At 42.8% G+C, this 16,999-nt stretch overlaps 1 protein-coding gene across 1 annotated transcript in view; it reads left to right on the forward strand.

The window, feature by feature from the left end:
- Positions 1-364: 364 nt before the first annotated feature.
- The window catches only part of PLPP2 (phospholipid phosphatase 2), a 31,836-nt gene continuing 15,201 nt past the window's right edge, over positions 365-16,999 (forward strand). The window contains exon 1 of the mRNA XM_083181325.1: positions 365-527. Coding sequence (XP_083037451.1) covers positions 470-527 — 58 coding nt within the window. The 5' untranslated portion in view covers positions 365-469. The remainder of the gene's footprint in view (positions 528-16,999) is intronic.

A 16,999-nucleotide genomic window follows, 5' to 3' on the forward strand; every position in this document is an offset into this window, starting at 1 on the left:
TACTGATAAATAACATCCGTTGCGGATCACATTCTCCAATGTTAATATTTTACTGAATAATGTAGATTTTATGGTTTACTATGATTTATTTATTAGTAATATACCTGGCACCCTTTCTCTATACTCCTTGTTTTGTCTTTTTAATTTATTTCCCTTATTACCCTGTAATTGTTTTGGCTATATTTGTATTGATGTAAATTGATAATTAAATCTTCAAAATCGCATCCGATATATCGCAGGGTAACCTGTGCTGCGACTGCGGCGACAGGAGGAGAAGGTGCTTCTTGGGAGCATAACGACAAGCGCCTGAACTAAGCGGCCCGGGGACTGGGAGGAGACGGATAATGGAGGGAAGCGGGCGTGGTGGTGAGTGACGTCAGCTAGTGGGTGGCTCCCAAAGAGTCACGGTGGGCGGAGCCCTCTCCCTCAGTCTGGTCCCGGAGCTCGGACCGGAGCGGTCTGGGGGACGATGTTGCCCGGCCGGAGGAACGCGTATGTTCTGCTGGACGTGCTGTGCGTGTGTGTAGGTGAGTAGTACAAGTGCGCGGGGCACTTTCCCTGAGTAGCCGGAAACTTTGCTGCCAGGTTACCTCCACGTATCCCCCCCTCCCACCTGGTCATCCCACGGCTCCCACCTCCCTGCCCTCTCCATAACTTGCGGTGCCCATCCCTCTGTCGCGCTCGCTCCCGGTACTGCCCTGTACTTTACTGCGGGTGCTACCTCTTCCCCCACCCCTATAATTGAACCATGATCCCCCTTTGTGCAGTACCCAGGTGGTATCCCTCTCCCTGTCCCCGGCAGACTCTGCTGCTTTGTCGGTGCCGGGCGCATTAGTTGCTGCCTTTGTTGTACAGTACTCTGTGTCCATGGTGCAGCTTCTGCCCCTTCCCCTACCTGATACTACCCCTCCTACTGCCCCAGCACTTGCATGCATGGGTCCCTGCTTTGTTGTCTGTGTTACTAGCCCACTGGCCGCTGCCATATATACACTTTTGTTGTCGGTGCTCGGTTCGTGCATTAGTATGTAGCTAGTCAATGTAGCAGTGGACGTCCAGCTTGTGCTAAGCATTGCCTGGGTCACAGTGGGAACTGTCTGCTATTAAGAAAATCTGTTCTTTCACTCAAGTGTCCCTACTGTACTAAAATAAAAAGGTGAACATCAGAGACGATAGGAATACCCCTCTCCATTACTAGTCCTTCGACAAAATCCTGGCATAGATTTTTCACTGCATGTTTGCACTTTAAGATCTTTTCAGGACAACCTTTATGGGTTTTTTCCTATACTCCATATAGAGCGGGGCTCTGGAAGTGGTTTAATTTCTCTTATAAATTCATAAACGTGTACACTTCACACCACAGATCAGATCTCTGCAGTTGGGTGTGATATTTACCATCCTGCTTCTCATTACTTTGGGGGATGGGGGAATCAGCAAGGTGCAAACCTCTTTACTATCTCTGTGTGGTGTAGGCTTTAGATCCCTGGCACTTTTCCATTATCTACTGTGTGTGGTAGAGCAAATGGTAATGTTTGTATGTGCAATGAGTTGTGACTGCTTCTTGTATTCATCCATTGTGCACATTCTCTTTCACTCACAGAAACTAGTAAGCCTTCAACAGGTGCATGTGTAATGTGTACCCTTAAATATATTCTGTTTATAATGCTGTAGCTCAGAGATCTCACCAATGCCCATCTCCATGGCCTGCCTAAACCAATCTTTAGTCTTTTGGGCTATGCAGGTTCCTGAATTTTTTATGTATGGTCCATTCCATCTGTGTGTTTTCTGTTTCAATCGCTGCACAGGGTGTGAACCTTTTAAAGAAAAGTCACGTGCAATGTGAAGTTGTTACTTATACTTTTTTTGGGTTGAGTTATCTCTCTGCATCAACTAAAAACTTCATTGTTACTGTCTACCATTTTCTACTTCTGGGGTATAATTATGATACTTATTTATTCAGATCAAGCTTTAATAAGTTCTTGTCAACTGTATTAAAATATTTGTTTTACTAGTTCTATCATCTTGTTCACCAATTGTGCTACCCAAAATGACAAGGATATACACCTTTTCTAACTAATTTCTGCTATTGAGCTGGAACTCTTGATTCTCCCGATTCAGGACTTTGACTATAGGTGAAGTACTGTTTATTGAATGTCCCTGTTCAGATATAAAAAATTTACACTGCACGGCGCGGTTTGGTGCAGACTAGGGGCTGCTGGGACCGGCGGAGGGCTCCAACAGAGCGGGGCGAGAGTGTCTCTTGCGCCCCCTTCTGTCGGAGGATGGCGGGGCTGACGCTGGGTGGCTATTTCATCCCCAGGAGCAGCTCTGTTGACGGCTGCTCCATCTGTTGCCTTACAACTGCTCTTAGCTATGTGTGCACAGATTCAAACTGGGTCCGCGACCTTGCTCGGTCCAAAGACCGACCCATGTCACCCGCAGTATGAACAGTGCGACCCAGGTTTTCGGAATGGGTTGTGCTGACAATGATTGTCTGTTAGGGATGCTTGCATATGACCTCATATGCAGTGCCAGAGTACAATGAGCAATGGGGGAGGGGCCCAGAGTACAATGAGCAATGCCCTAGGACAGGGCAGACACAGGTTTAGTGTGAAAGAGTTCAATCCACGGATATCCTGGTTACAAGTATGAAACGGGGGACCTAGCTTAGATAAGCATTAAAGCAGTGTCCAAAAACACAGGTCGGAGCCCTGATTCATGTCTGAAAGGGGTGCCAAAAAAACATAGTGTAGTGGCACAGACCGACAACTCTATTTTGATGATGGACCAGATGTTGGATGAGATGGATAGTAAATAGTCAAGAGGTGAATCTGACCATGCTGCGGAATGCAGCCTGTCCCTCACTACATTGCTGCCGGCATCGGTAAGTGTGTATGCTAATGAGGTCACACATTGCTTAGTGTACCCAGCATTAGTTCTACCAAATGAGCATGTCCAGTCTAATTAACAGTTTCTTATATAGCGCATACATATTCCACAGCGCTTTACAGAGTATAGTTGAACATTCGCTTCAGTCCCTGCCCCAGTGGAGCTTACTATACCTACCACATGTACATGCACACAGACATTCTAGGGTTAATTTTGTTGGAAGCCAATTGACCTACCAGTATATTTTTGGATTGTGGGAGGAAACCGGAGTACCCAGAGGAAACCCATGCAAACACGGGGAGAATATACAAACTCCGCACAGTTAGGGCCATGGTGGGAATCGAACCCATGACCTCAGTGCTGTGAGGCAGTAATGCTGACCATTACACCATCCGTACTGCCCTAAGCAGTCTAGCTTTCAAAGCTTTTGCTTTGAGCAGGCTTACTAGTGGATATATATGTGTGTGTATAATATATATATATATATATATATATATATATATATATATATATATATATATATATATATATATATATATATATATATATATATATATATATATATATATATATATGTGTGTGTGTGTGTAGATGACCAGGGGCGTTACTAAGGCCAAGCAGCTGCATTGATCAGAATATGAGCAAGTGTAAATACATGCTAGTTGGTTGTGTTCTGCTAACAAAGCAGTGGCACGTGATCAGCTGTAGCACTGTCAAACAATACCTTTTGTACATGCCTATATACAGTTTGGGTAGACTCATTTTATGTAACCGTGATCAGAAGATTTTTTAAATAGAGGTCCTCTAGTATGTATTCTTTTGAGAGAAGGTCCCATCTCCTTAACAGCACCGGCCTTCTGGTGACATTATGGGGAACTGGCACACATGCGCCATCTTCCTGAATATAACTGATGGTAGCGCTGCCACGTAGGAAGTACCCACTTGCCCTCAAGTTAAGATGCAGGACTGGGAGAGCCTCCCACTGAACCCAGACCTTCTCAGGTATTAGTATGCCCCTGGGTTCGGAATATTTTATGAGGAGTGCAGCTGTGACCGAGTCAAAGGACCAAACATTGGGTCTGTCCTTTAATGAACATGTGGAATATGTTATTTCTGCATGGATTAACTATCCTGCCTGTTAATCAATGGCTAACCGATATCTCCTGATTTAGGCAAATTAATTTAGATCCCTTAAATTTAGATTGATGCGGTGGGCTTTGGTGCGGGCATTTACCAAACTAAGCTTTTCTGAGCTTGTCACTAATAACTAATGCCATCTATAGATGTAATCAGAAGATAAATCTGCTTCTCCGCTCTGTGTGACCATGAAATAATTCTGCTTGTGCTATTACGGCGCTGTATTAATCCTTGGGGAGGGGGGCAGGGGCATTAGGACTGGGTGGCTCTAAAGAGCAGAATCTGTGATGTAGGGAACACATATGACTGGCAGTTCATTTTATTCTGGGGATCTCTGGCAACAGTAGCTTACTACTTTACTGGTCATCTTTTTGCTTGGGATTGGCTCCTACCAGCTGCTGTCTCTTCAAAAGATTTTTGATCAAATTGCACTAAATGCTGATGTTGAACTTAAATGTAAAATCACCCCAAATACCTTTTGGGGTGAAAGTGTGCATGTGGCCTTTGTACTTTTTTTGGGGGGGGGAAGTACAGGGGACTGGTTTTAAAAAGCACTGAGGAATTGTTGTTGAGGAACCTGATCTACAAGGTCCTGGAGAACTCACCCAGGTGTGTCTGCCTGCCCCTGTGTACAGAGAGGCCTGGTTGTGTGTGTGTGTGTGTGTCTAAACACAGGTGTGCCTATATGAATGTATAGTTATCTATATTATAGAGTAATATATACAGTGTGCTTCCCTGGGCCTGTGTAGTGCTTGGATCTATGATAACACTGCACATTATTTAGCTGTTATATCAGTAACTTTGAATAAATGTAACCTCTACCCCTTTCACGCCGCACAAATAACTTGGGTCTGCGTGCGTTGTGAAAGGGCCATTTTAAATATCCTGTGTCCAGCAATGCGGCAATCTGACCCAAGGTTAAAAGTAGGGTTATTCCCGTAATGGACCCTGGTGGCTGGGCAGTGTGAATGGGTAACCTGGGTCATGTTCACTTCTATGGTGGAGGCAGCAACCTCCCCTCCTTGCTGCCTCCACTCCACCCCAGATGACATAAGCAACCCGTCAATAAGCCGGGTCGCTGTGAGCAGCTAAACACCATGCTGGGTCACTCCCGGGACGGGACGGTGTCCAAATTCCCAGGTGCGACCCTGCCTTTGAGATGTATTAAAGGGGCATACACACAGGGTGATTTCAGCCCCATTTGTTAGTGATCTTAGAAATGGCACACAGATCGCTCTGTGTGTGGCCCCCGTGACACTGTCTTATTATTGGATTATAACTGCATGCATAAAATCACCAGTATTCTCTCTATTAAGAAGGGTTGTGGTATAGCGGGTTGATGGGGTTAAGATTGACCAGGGTATGGTCGACCTGGCTTAGACACGCAAAGATAGTCAGTGGCCGCTAGAGCATCAGTAACGCTAGTTAGACATCGGCGGCTGATCAACGGACACATGGTCGACTAGACTTTTTCAGGATTTTCGGTGCCGAATGTCACAGGGGTCCCTGGGGACACTGTTTATGTGCTCAGTGTCTCTTAGCATGGCTTGCTATGCTCACCATGCTTCGGGCATACTATTCTATTCTAACTCTATGTCCACTTGGATAGTAAAGAAAGAGTGTACTGGCACCAAAAAAATCTGAAAAAGATCCATCGACCATGGTCCCGCCAATCAGCTGCCAGTGTCTAACTGGCGTTGCTGCTGCCCTAGCAGTTGCTGACCATCTTTACGCATCTAACTAAGCTGGGTCCACTAAGGGTGGTCAACCTAAAACCCATTGACCTGACATCTGGATACCATTGAAAACACGGGCAGTAACAGATCACTCGGCACACATTTTCCCTCCATGTTAGAGCATATGCGGTTATTAAGAATGCTGTGCCCGGCCATACAGGGCAGCGGATGTTAGACCATCCCGCCCATGTTATGTAACTGGCACTACTGGGGACATGATATGTAACTGGCACTACTGGGGACATGATATGTAACTGACACTACTGGGGACATGATATGTAACTGGCACTACTGGGGACATGATATGTAACTGGCACTACTGGGGACATGATCTGTAACTGGCACTACTGGGGACATGATCTGTAACTGGCACTACTGGGGACATGATATGTAACTGGCACTACTGGGGACATGATATGTAACTGGCACTACTGGGGACATGATATGTAACTGGCACTACTGGGGACATGATATGTAACTGGCACTACTGGGGACATGATATGTAACTGGCACTACTGGGGACATGATAGCTAGCAGTAAATATGTTCCAGAAAATGATTGCTTGGCCTTTAAATTCAGTGTCTGAGATAGTACACAGACTTTGTTACATGTTTTAAAACCTATATTTGTGTGTATTTCATGTGTTTGATTTATTTATTTTTTCTAACTATTTTCTTTATTTAAAATTTTCATGACAATCCAAAGGGATACACATTCCCCTTAAAAACATACAGAAAAATACAGTACAAAAACTCACCAAGACTTAACAGGGACAAGACGTAATATCATCTTAATCAATGTTTTCATTTTATATATAGATATATCTATCTCTATCAAAATATATATATATATATATATATATATATATATATATATATATATATATATATATATATATATATATATATTCTCTATCAATATTGGTGGGTAGATTAATCTGTAGGGCGGGTATCAGGGCCCTTAGAGCTTTTTCCCGAGGGTTACCTGGTCTACCTTCTTAACAGTTTACCCCCTTTTGGCACCTTAAGTCATTCTATATCTTTTCCTTCTCGGTATATTTCCCACTCTCTCCCATAGTTTGACTATCTTCGAGTTACCATTTTTCCCTATGGTTTCTGTCTTGTAGTTAAAGTCTACTTTGTTTATTACCTTCTGAAAGGTTGGGATCTGTTCTTGTTTCCATAGTTGAGCATTCGCAGTTATTATAGAGCTAATTATTTGATTTTAACACATATTTCTTTGCGCTATTTAAGCTTGGTGGGACTATATGTAGCAGTACCATCTAAGTCCCAAGATTTCAGAAAGGAAGTTTTACATTTCCCGCCAGAGACTCTCAAGTTTTTTACAGGCCCAAAAAATATTTTTAAGATCCCCTCTTTCTTCGCACCTCCAACATACATGTGGCTGTTGAGGGAAAAATCTATTGATCTTTGCCGGGGTGTAATACATCTGGTAAAAGATTTTTAGGTATCTTTCTATGTATGTCGTGGACTAATAGTGTGTACACATGGTAAGATTTGGCTTCCGATGTTCCCGATATAGTGAACAACGGAAGCCATATCACATGCAAATCGCATGCTTTTTTAGGCTTGCGAGCCCGATGCGCTGCCAATGCACGCTCCCGTGTGAGCGCAAATCGGCAGCCAGATAGAGAGGGCAGGCAAGACAATATAGTGCAGATCTGCACTATATAGTCTAAATTGTGCCACTCATGCATGCCGTGAGATGCGAGTCACGATGCGATCTGATCTCGCATCTCAGGGCAGGATCTGCCGTGTGTCTGCCGTGTGTACACACCTTTAGACATTTGGTGGACGTGTTTGATGTTTTATACAATATAAAAGATACCTCATTCAAATCTTAAAATATTTCAAAATACTTCTGGTCCCGAGCATTTTGGATAAGGGATACTCAACCTGTATATTGGTCTTAAAAAAATTCTCTAAATATAATGTCAAATGAATATAGTATGAGGAGTAGCAGGCTGCTTTTTGCTTTAGTGTGTGCAGTTATGGAGTCGGTTATATAGAAAGCTCCCCCCCCCCCCCCCCCCCCACCAAAAAAAAAAAACAGGCACGTTATGGGTAAAAACACACATTGTTTAAGGGCAATTCCAACAAAAAGTGGACATGGGTCGTGAAAAAAAAAGTTGTGATATTCAAATGATGAATATCCCAGTGCATCAGTCATAGTCTATAGTATTTAAAAAAAAATCAGTTGTTAACAGTGGGGGTTATTCTAGTCCATTCTTTCTGACAAAATCCATCTTAGATGGACAAAACCATGTGCACTGCGGGTGGGGCAGATGTAACTTGTGCAGAGAGAATTAGATTTGGGTGGGGTTTTTCTTCAAAGTGAGATCTATATTGAAGTGTAAAATAAAGCAGTCAGTATTTTCCCTGCACAGAAACAAAATAACTCACCCAAATCTAATTCTCTCTGCACATGTTACATCTGCCCCCCTGCAGTGCACATGGTTTTGTCCATCTAAGAAGGATTTTGTCAGAAAGAATGAACTAGAATAAACCCCAGTGTGTCACATGACGTGCTGCCTTTTTTGTCTTATTTCAGTAATGGTTACAGACACTGATTGTGACCACTGATTATCTATTGCTGTTCACTGAAAATAAGGGTAAGACATTTGGATTATTGTAGTAAATAACACAAGTTGAGGACATATTTACCAGATCTCCAATGGTTTATGAGCGGATTAAAAATTCCTTTGACATTTGTTCACAACTTATTACCTTTGGTAGTTCTGTAAGCGATGTAAAATGCTTAACGTAACGGACGTAACATAGTTTGTTACATGTGTTACATTAACAACATATGCCCGTTAGCTGTTATTACAAGTTAAGCTTGCTTATCCCAGATGGACAATATGCAAGAGAGAAATACAATGAAGGAGGCTATGACACCTGCAGAAAGAATGAGAAAATACAGAGCCAGACTGAACACGGAAAAGGCTGCAAAAATAAAGAAGAAAAAATGCAGAAGACCAGAAAAAAAGGAGGTCAGAATGGACTCATGCCAGGAGGCGAGCGGAAGCAGTCAAATCAAGAAACAGAATGACAGAAACGTGGAAACGCAAAACAGAAGGTGTTAATCATCAGGCAATAATTGACAAGAGTCCCTCACAATGGCCCTTATTCTGGTTGGTGCGGCCGGAGCCGCATATGCGGCTCCGACCGGGCAGGCGAATCCCCGCCTTCCATACGGATCGCCACGGCCGTCCGTACGCGGACATGTGGCGGTCCGCATGAAAATGGCGGGGGATACGCCTCCACTGGAGCAGCCCCCTGCATTCGATGGTCGCCGACCATCGAAGGCAGGGCCGCACGCTCCACCAGCTCCCGCACCCATAGACCTCACGGACACTTGTCCGTGTGAAAGCATGTATGGGGGCGGGCAGCTGACATCCGGCGATGTCAGATGCCCGCCCCCAACACATGCGTCACAGCCTCATTTCCATGCGTACGCCCCGCGTTTGCATGGGAACGCCCATGAAACGCGGGGCGTATGCATAGGAAAATGAGGCTAGGTAGCCCCTCACGCCCCTATCCACCCCCTTTGCGGCGGTAAAATAAAATGTGCGGCGATTTCGCCTGCACATGCGCAGAGTGCCCTCTGCACATGCGCAGAGCGAAAACATCGGCGGAACGGCCGCAAGCGTCCGTTACCGCTTAGATCAGAATAAGGGCCTATGACTTGTGTCACCACAATCCTTCCATTATTAGCTGCTTAACAAAAACTGTAAAAGCCTCACAAACAGTACATGTGATGGACACCCTGCAGGTGTCATGTCTTCCTCCTTTGTATTTCTCTCTTGCATATTAAAACCACATGAAATACTGATTATCAACATATAATTTCTGACAGTACATGTCCTCAACTTGTGTTATATACTACAATAATACCTAATAAGTTTCTTACCCTTGTTTTCAGTAAACCACAACACCTAATCAGTGGTCACAGTCAGTGTCTGCCTGATGACCATTACTGAAATAAGACACAATGGCAGCATGTCATGTGACACACTGTTACAAACCGATTTTTTTTTTTTTTTTAATTACTATAGACTCTGGGGGGTATGCAATCCAGGATCACGGCTCTCGATTACTCCCAACAGCCTGGATCCCTGCCCATTTTCTGTTTGCCTGACAGCAAATCGGCAGGCGGGATTCAATGTCTGATCTGCGAAAGGGGGCGTGATGTCGATCTACGGAATTGCGTCAATCTCTGGCCGATATCGGCAAAACATGCCCGACAGCTTGTCGGGCTCATTCTGCCATGAACCCTCTTCACTGCTGTCAATAAAGACAGTATTGAATAGGGCCCCTCCGTTGGAAATAGCGGCGGACGATTGCATACCCCCTATGACTGATGGACTGGGAAATTCATATTTTGAATAGCCCCAATTTCTTATTTTTTTTTTTTTTTCTTCATGATCCAGGTCCACTTTTTTTGTGGGACTGTCACTGATATAAATGAGAATGGAGAGTTCTGTGTTCGGGTGATGCATCCAGAGGTGGATGGTTATGGCCAAAACAATACGATAAGATATAGTACCCATCTACAAACATTGTTAGAAAGGTTAATGACCCTGTACCAGTTAATGCGAGGGGCCTTTTTTCATGTCCTATCCTGGTTACATTTAAACAATGAATTTAATTTGTAGCAGACAACAATGGTGAGGCTTGTTCACACTTCATATTTTTATTCCCCAGCGGTATATACAATTGTGGTAAAATTTGCTTCTTTGTGTGCATTTTTAAATTTGTAGCAATCTAGTTGTTTACCAGAAATATTGTATCTGAGAGTTACATCCGATACATGGAATTGCCCTTAAACATATTTTTTTGTAATATGAAGTACTCTATATTATGGAAAACTCATTTATCTAGAAAACCTGGCATCAAAAATTGAATAGAACTTCATTTTTATACAGTATATGTGTATTTTGGAGGCAGCCTTCTTTAGGGCCTATTCATTATAATAACTTTTTTAGCTTTCAGACCTAGAAAACTGTTAAAACTGGTCCGACCAGGGGCCAGAGCATTCATTTGACGGGCGGGGTTTGGTGCATTTGCAAGGCAGCGAATTCGCAGCCTTGTGAATCAACCAGAATGTGGTTAATGCTGGTTGTAAGAAAGAGGCCATCACAAACAGCGAGGGTCTGGTTGCCCAAACAATTGAATATTTTACAGTATTTTTTAGACAGGAGCAATAAACAATTGCATTGCCCCTCAAATCTCCATAGACAGCATAATCAGAAGATTTCCTTTTGATTTGAGGCTTTTAAGGAAGGAATGTTACCGTTTTTTAGCTAAACACATTCCATTCTGCCAACGTATGTTTTTCATTTAGAGTTTGTACTTGAATTTAAGCTCTAGAACAGTAGCCTTTAAATTTTAGAATGTGGTTATTAGTTTATTTCCCTTTTCGAATAATTAGCTTTATTTAAATTTTTTATTTCATCTTCCGGGTAAACCTTTGGACAGGCGTAGCATTTATAGCCTTGTAAGCATGTACCAGAGGTCATAATTTGAACCTGATATAATTTTGCCAGCTGTGGAGTGCAAGACTTACATATAATTCTTAGCTGACCTATACCTTAAGGTGCCCATACACGGTGCGATGATTGCACCCGTTATGGACATGCGTTTTGCATGCGATGCGAGGGCAGTACAAAAAGTATGTGCAGCACATACTTTTTGTACTGTGCGATGAGATGCCCGCAGGAACGGGCATCGCATGGTGCAAACACACAGTGTATGGGCACCTTTAGACATGAGGAATGTATATCCCTATGCAGTTTATGGATTTTTTACACATACTGACAAAAACATATATTGCCAACACCTTTCAAAAAATTTTAAAACCCACTTTCTAGCTGACTAGTTATTGTAGTGTTTTCCCCTTAAATGGATGTAAAGAGGTTCCAAGATAAATGCGGTTGACTTCCATCAGCACTAACAGACTGCAGTGAAGAAGTTGCCCATCTCCTTGGCCCTATTTTCAAACCGCAGGATCCTTTTCTATTAGGCCACCCACATGTGTTGCTAATTTGAATGCTTATCCTCTTGCTCAAGCACCATATGGATCTAGGTTTGGCCATGTTTACTAGCTCAGTACATAGCTTAATTAGAACTATGCAAATCAATACTTGTTGCAAATGCAAAGTGTAAGTTGAACTTTTTAGAGTAAGGAAGATATTTGGGAATGTTCTAGAGAATAAAGAGAAATGTATTGCTGTTAGTCTTTGTTATTAAATTTGGACGTAAATGCGCTGTCTTGGTAATTAAACCCCTTTGTCAATGGCAAACCTGGCCAAGAGGTAGATTGTGATCTACCAGTAGATCTCTGGCATCCGCTGGTTGATCACGACCACATGGAAAAAAATATATGGGAACTGACATCTGAGGTGCAGCGTGCCCCTGATGTCATGACGTTACCAGAGTGCTGTGAGGAGCCCTCTGCAGCTGCTATATATCAGCTTGGCCCAAACCACAAACTGTTTATTAACAGTTTCTTATATAGCGCAGCAGATTCCGTAGCGCTTTACAATAGTAGACAGTGATGAAACAAACTGGGTAACAGACAGACTTGGAGGTAGGAGGGCCCTGCTGTAAGCTTACAATCTATAGGGCCAGGCTTACCACTCTGTGTCGGCACATAGGCTCCTCGCAGCGCCATGTACATCCTGGGCAGCTCCTGGACATAGTGTGTGGGATTTAATTGTCTGATATGGGTGGTACAGAGACTGTTAAGTGATGCTACTGGAGCCCGTTCCCCTCCTGCTGCATTAATGTGCCATACCCAATATACGGTTCCATGCTGGTGTCCTGGTTATCAGCTGCTGACTGACTCATAGGACCAATAACAATGCCAACAATGCCAAGGCATAGTACAATCTACTATCTGGCAAGTTGTCTTAAAAATAAAAAAAGCTCCCCCCCCTCATTTATTTATGCTTTTCAAAAAAATAATCCCTTGCATTCTTGTGCAGTGTACATAGTAAATAAAAAATAAGTTTACAGTATGGGGGTGTAATTGTGTGTAAACACTGTGAGATTCCCTTGCTATTCGATTTAAGATACAATTCATACAATCTTCACTATATAGTGATTGCTGCCTGTCTATTTGGGTTTCGATTTGTGCTGTCACGGGAGCGCACATCGGGATTGCAAGGTAAAAAAACCTGTGCGATCTGCATGCGATTTTGACTATATAGTCAAAATCTCATGCTGGATTGTACAGTGTGTACACAGCATAAGAGATTGCAAATTTGAAGCAACTCTGTGTGTAATAGGTGGATGCTATGTATGCGCAGTTGCTGATTCTTATGTATTTATATCTGCAGAAAGATGCAGTCATCTCTACTGCCAGCGATCCCATCTGCAACTGTGACAGTCATCGTACAGTTAGGTTTACGTGTGCACAGTAAAGGTGCCCACACACAGTATGTACTGGGCCAGCGATGCTGCACATACTTTCTGTACTAGGTTGCATTGCAGCGCGTTCAAAACGCATGCGTTGGGATCTTGTACAAAATGTACAGTGCCTATCGCACCGTGTATGGGCACCTTTAGGGTTTACCAGATCTTGCATGCAAAATTGCTTAACTGAGCAAATATGAGTATATGGGCCCCCTATGAATCAGACTCATTGATAATGGTAGATCTCCACTAATTACATGAACTAGAAGTAGATCCCGGGTCATAAAAGTCTGGCCATCCCTGGTCTATGGGATCTATTCAATATGGTACTCAGGCAATACCCCCTCTAGGGAGCTCCCGGAGCTATTTTTTCAGTGTGCTGCTAAGTTGGAGAATGCTGTACTCGCGGGTGTTTAGTCTTGAGTATAGGCATTTTCCACACTCACTCCCTGCATCAGTCTGGTTTGCGCCACTCTAGGGCTTAAAACGGCATCGCTGCTCTGGTATTGGCAGACTGGTGTGCAGAATCCACTGGCATTAGCGGTAAGCTGAGTAGAACAGCCTGGTGCTTTTCACTGCATCCCATATTGAATAGACCCCTAAATTTGTCTGTCATTTTGACTCTGTTGTAATCTACAATTTATTGTGTTCTATAAGACACTGTATAGGATTCAGCTTCAATACTATTGTGTACTAAGTCAGTGGTTTAGTTAACCTTTCCAAAAACGTAATTGTTGTTTTTTTCATACTTTTCTGCCTGAACTGCGCACAGCATTGAAAATAGAAAGTATCTTGTCTAAACTGCCTCGTCAATTACTGTTTTCCTATGTAAATGCTAAAAGCGAAAAAGGATTTTTTTTACAGAATATGGTTTAAAATTGTTTTAGTCATATTAAGCCTTACTTAAGGATACATACAGTATGTTTACTATTGAGTCTGAGTCAATCTGTCATTCCTGTTGCAATATTTGTTAGTAGGGCCTCATTTCTTTGTATCTTCAACTTTTGTTTCAATACACCATAATCTGAAACTCTTACATGTACATATAATACCCCTTTCACACTGCAGCTCTAAAAAAAAAAAAAAGCTTTTAAAACGGTTAAGGTGGCCATACACACGCAGATTTATATTCAGATCTGGCTGGTTGGAACAAAAACATGGTTATGGATGTGAGCAAACGACAGTTGACCATTTGCTTGGAAATGCTGGAAAACTGACAAACTGTCACTCATCCATAACCATGTGTTTGTTCCAACCAGCCAGATCTGTAGATAAATCTTACTAGTGTATGGGCACCTTTTAGAGCTGCAGTGTGAAAGCACCAGTTTTAAATTACCGGTTCAAGAAAACTGGTAATTTAAAACGGATAAAAAGAAGAATCCTATGAGGTTCCGACAAGTTATTTGTGCAGTGTGAATGGGTCTGAAACGGTATATTGGATCCGACACTGGTGTGCGGCGGGGTCCATTAGGCGAATGGGAAGTCAGCGGTGGGGTCCCTGTGGCGAATGGGAACTAGTAGCACTACTAGTTCCCATCCGCCGCAGGAACCCCACCACTGACTTCCCATTCACCTAACGGAGCCCGCTACCTCCCCAGTATGGACCCCGCTGCCGGATCCCTGCAGGCTGCCAAGTACCGGGTATGGGGTCGGAAGTGGGGGATGTGCTGCTTAGTACCAGGGGAGGGGGAGTGGGGGATGCGCTGCTTAGTACCAGGGGAGGGGGGGTACCCGCTGCCTAGTACCAGGGAATGGGTGGTATATTACTGATAAATTACTGTTTTTGTACCTTTCACAACGGGTTCAATCTGAAAGGTACAAAAAAATGGTAATTAACCAGTAATATACAATTTACAACATGCAGTGTGAAAGGGGTAAAACTTGCTCTGACCCAGTTAAAGAAACATTTAAAAAAAAAAACAGGTCAAAGCAGGTTTTGCAGTATAAATTGCACATAGTCCTTTGTAATAACTTTTTGCACATTGTTTGTTGCTCAACGGTTACTGGGATGAATAAAATTGTGTATAATAGATTACTGTGATATGAGCTGTAGCAGTGTCTGTATTTTGTATGCTTTACGATACTGTTCAGTGGCGACATCGGTTCCGCCGACCATGCATTCACTGACATCAGATTTCACCGCATGTTCAGCCGATTGGGGGCATTGTTAACGATATAGTGGGTACACACTGAACAATATGCAAAATGATGCCGTTAACAATATTGTGCATATCCTTAACACCAGTTGTGTAGTGTGTATCCACCTTTTAAGGGGCATTTAAATTATTTTAGAATGCCTGATCTTGCCTTATCCCCCTGTCTTAAAAGGTAAGGCGACATTCAGTTTTTCATGCTGATCTCACCCAATTATATGGATTTAGTTTCTTAAAGTGGATAAATCTTCCTAAAGTCCTGGTCAGTGAACAGGATTCTTTGCCAATTTCTGCTTATCACCTCAGAAGGTTGTGAGCAGAAAATAATGTCCTCACAAACTTGTTCAACAACCGTTGAATTGCTGACGTTGGACGTGCAAGCTTTCCGAGTGAATCGGGAACAAACACCCCTTTAGGATAGTAATGCATACAGTATGGGCAATGTTCAGAGGCACAACATGGCAGCCACATGTCGGCAAAGCCTGACATTACAAAAACTAATCCTCTTTAAATCTTGATTTATCACTTTCTCATGTTTGAATAAATACACTGTGTGTCTGTTTTACACTCACTCTATAGGTATTCCAACATTCCTTAAGGTGCCCATACGTGTTACAATTATTGTATACAATATCGCATCTAACTGGATCTCAGTTTTGCGATGAGATCTAGTACAAAAAGTATGTGCTGCAATTTTTGTACTAGATCTCATCGCAAAACCAAGATGCGATATTGTATACAAAAATTGTACCGTGTATGGGCACCTTTTAGTTGTATGTGGAATGTGGGTCTAGCACAAATACTCCGGGCAGAGATAGTGGTGTACATACTGTATATGCCTTTGAGCACAAGGTACAATTTTCAGCCAATCCATGTGAACTAGTGACAACATTGTGTGAAAAATAGTCTTATTTGGCCACTGTGCTTGTGAAGTTTACTTTCAATTATCATATCACATGTTAATGTTCAAATAGAGTAGGTCTGTTTAGGTTTTTAGTACAGGTACGGAATCCGTATCCGTACATTCCGAATTATTCCAAAAACAGTAGGTTTTTTTTAAACAATTTGAATTAATTTTTTCCCCAAATCCATTTTTTTTTATACTTACCAAGTCCCCCAGCATCCACAGCAGGCCTTCAGCATCCTCTCAGGAGTGCATTGCGCGAGTGCGTGCCAGTGACGTCACCGGCGCGCCTGGGAACTCGGGCAATGCACTCCTGGGACCGCTGAAGACTGTGCTGAAGGCTTGCCGTGCGAGCCGAGGGACCATCGGGGCACCACCAGGGGACAGGTAAGTATGCCTAAAAATATTTATATTTATTCCAAAAACCGGAAAAATTCCTTATCCGGAATACCCATGGTCCCGAGCATTTGGGATAAGGGATACTCAACCTGTACAACAATCAGTTTAGTAACCTATCACAGTTATGTAGAACCTGGTATGAGTTTAGCTGCTGTTTTATCTTTTAAGTGCAGTTAGTACTCTAGCAACTGTTTTATTTTTTTTTTATCTTAATGGCTTAAACAGAGATCGTACTGCAAAACCCATTAAAGTAATTAAAATATTATACATTGTTTACCTAAAATAGCACTATTGTTCTTATAATATTTCCTCTTTTGGATGAATTTTCCAGCGCACAGGAAAAGG

This window comes from Crinia signifera, chromosome 1 (assembly GCF_055691185.1).
Source record: "Crinia signifera chromosome 1, ASM5569118v1, whole genome shotgun sequence".
Lineage (NCBI taxonomy): Eukaryota > Metazoa > Chordata > Amphibia > Anura > Myobatrachidae > Crinia > Crinia signifera.